Below are 2589 nucleotides of genomic sequence, written 5' to 3'. Positions count from 1 at the left end.
GAACAAATAACCAACCTTCTGCAGGTGCAAAGATCAGAGGAAAACAATTTCACTCAAACAGACACCAATTCGCACAAGAATCCGGGGAAAGCTTGAGCTGTTTTACCTTTACAAGGATCCTGTGCTACCAGGGGCGACAGGAATATCAGAAGAAGAACTCCAGCTAACATCTCTCTCTATCTGGATAAGCAACTTTATCTCATATGCTGCTGATTTCAGCGGTCAGAGATTATAAACCGGAGTCGTTTAATGGTTAAGCAATGACTGGATCTGCCTCCAGAGAGAGAGAGAGAGAGAGAGCCAGAACAAACACCATATATTCACATATAGTCGAGAAACTGTCGGTGGAGAACATAAATGTAAATTTAAAAGGAGAGCTGCGTGCTTGGCTGGCTTTGATTGTTTCTGCTCCGAAATAATAAAGTGCAATAGTGTGGGAGTCTGTAAACAGCTCTCCAGTTTGCGCTCAGGTCTATGAATGTAAATGTGTATGATTTCTCTTCATCAAAACAACAGATGTGGCTGCGCTGACCCGCTCTGTTTTTGTTTTTTGTTTCTGTAATAATACTCGTCTTCTCGTCTCAATATGTAAACACGGCAAACGCCGGGTGTTTACAGCTGTACGACGTGTGATATCAATATCAACCTGAACGTCATTTTGACTTCTGCCTTTCTTCTGTTGTTGAAAGTTGTATTTTTTATTTTTAATGATGTGTTTCTGAACATGGCGTCGGTAACATCACTTCAAAGCGATGGCGTACTCACGTAGGTGGGTCAGACATGAGTTGTTTCTGAAAAATACAAGGGAAATCAGTTCTCAGATGAAGGCTGTGCTTCCTGTGAACCCCTGATGATTGAAGCAAACCGCTTCTTCTGCATCTTCCCTTCGCTGGAGATGAAAGCTTTCCCTGCAAGACCAGAAAAAGACAAATCAGACACAAAAAAAGTTTGATGGTTAACCACCTTCTGACACTGCAAGAAATGTTCAGTGCAGTTAATTTGTTACCTAATAAAGATACAAGGTTTACTCATTTATTGTCATACCTCAAGTTTTATATATGTGTTTTAGACTCTTTATATTTTTATACAGCAAAGGAACATTAAATTTGTCAAAAGTGACATTTTTAAGGTTATAGAATATTTCAATTTGTAAATAATCAGGGTTTCCACAAAAATATTAAGCAGCAAAACTGTTTTTAACACTGATAATAATAAGAAATGTTTCTTAAGCAGCAAATCAGCATATTAGAATGATTTTCAAGGATAATGTGACACTGAAGACTCGAGTAATGATGCTGAAAATTCAGCTTCACACACTCGTCATCAAGCCGTGATTACCAGGATTCAAGCGATTTAAAGTATTTAACCCCTTAACGCCTACTGTCATAAATATGCGACAAACCGTTTGAATCAATCAACCAGCCGAGATAGCGTCTGCATTCCCCCAATGCCGGTTAGTGCATATTCGCTACGGACCTAGGAACCTTCGACAAGCACTTGTTTCTAGTGGGACCGTAAAGTGACGGACTTATTTCTTGTTTACGCACGAGGATTACTCCGGTCGCGAAGTTATGGAAACGAGTTGGGAAAGTTTGATCCTTATGGCCTATCGCTAATATGCTACAAACCTAATTATTACAATAACTTCAAAAATACTTGTCACACATATTTCACCTCATTATGTCGAGTGTATAAGCACACAATAAGCAGGTAAATATTTGTATCTTAGCACAACTTACCTTATATTAATAAAGAAGTAAAAAAAGGGTGAATAAATAAAACATTGTTTTTTGTCATTATGCCTGTTGTCGCAAATTTGCAACATACCAAAATTTCTATCTATTTGTTGTGCAAAAGTGAAATTGATAATCTCAACATTATTTACCATCTACTTAAAGGCAAAAACACACATAAAACATTTTTTTATATATAGCTATATAAATTCAGGCGTTAAGGGGTTAAGCACATATGAAAATCATTATTTAGCAAGCCTATAACCACCTAAATTAATCATTAAAAAAAAAATTGGGGGCAAAACCAGGTAATTTACTATAGAAATATTGTTTTTTAACATTTATGACTGTTATAGTGCCAGCTGTGGTCTGATCTCCTTAAATCTTTGCATGCTTGTTTAGAATCACCTAAGATTAGATTTGTGAAGTTTTGAGTTTTCCTTTAGGCTTTATAGGATTTGGGCAGTGGTGTAGTGGTGCCTGGAGAAGTGGGTATACGCTTTATTTTATAAACACCCAAGCCCCCCCCCCCCCCTTATGTAAACCACGTGGGCTCAGAGTACAATTTTTGTCCACATTACTTTCACACTGGTCTAGTAAAAATATGTGGCTTTGTTTCATATTTACAGTGTATACGTTTTTCATTATTTACCTAAAAAGAAAGGAAGTGAAATGTGACAACATGCCCCATAGGTGGGGTACATTGTAACATTTGAGGGGCACATTGTAACACGACCATATGACAGCTTAAAATGTTATCTGATCGAATGAAAAAAAAATATACACAACAAACTCAAATATTTTGTCAATTAGATACGTGTTAACTTTTTCAAATAAAGTAATGACGTTTAAAAAA

The 2589-nt window shown here is 36.8% G+C and overlaps 1 protein-coding gene across 1 annotated transcript in view; it reads right to left on the bottom strand.

The window, feature by feature from the left end:
* The window catches only part of cltrn (collectrin, amino acid transport regulator), an 18769-nt gene extending 18555 nt beyond the window's left edge, over nucleotides 1–214 (bottom strand). Inside the window, exon 1 of the mRNA XM_073823608.1 lies at nucleotides 107–214. Within this exon, the coding sequence (XP_073679709.1) occupies nucleotides 107–170 (64 nt within the window). The 5' untranslated portion in view covers nucleotides 171–214. The remainder of the gene's footprint in view (nucleotides 1–106) is intronic.
* Nucleotides 215–2589: the final 2375 nt, after the last annotated feature.

The sequence above is a fragment of the Garra rufa genome, chromosome 18 (assembly GCF_049309525.1).
Source record: "Garra rufa chromosome 18, GarRuf1.0, whole genome shotgun sequence".
NCBI classification, from domain to species: Eukaryota; Metazoa; Chordata; class Actinopteri; order Cypriniformes; family Cyprinidae; genus Garra; species Garra rufa.
This window is presented reverse-complemented; position numbering and strand designations above follow the sequence as displayed.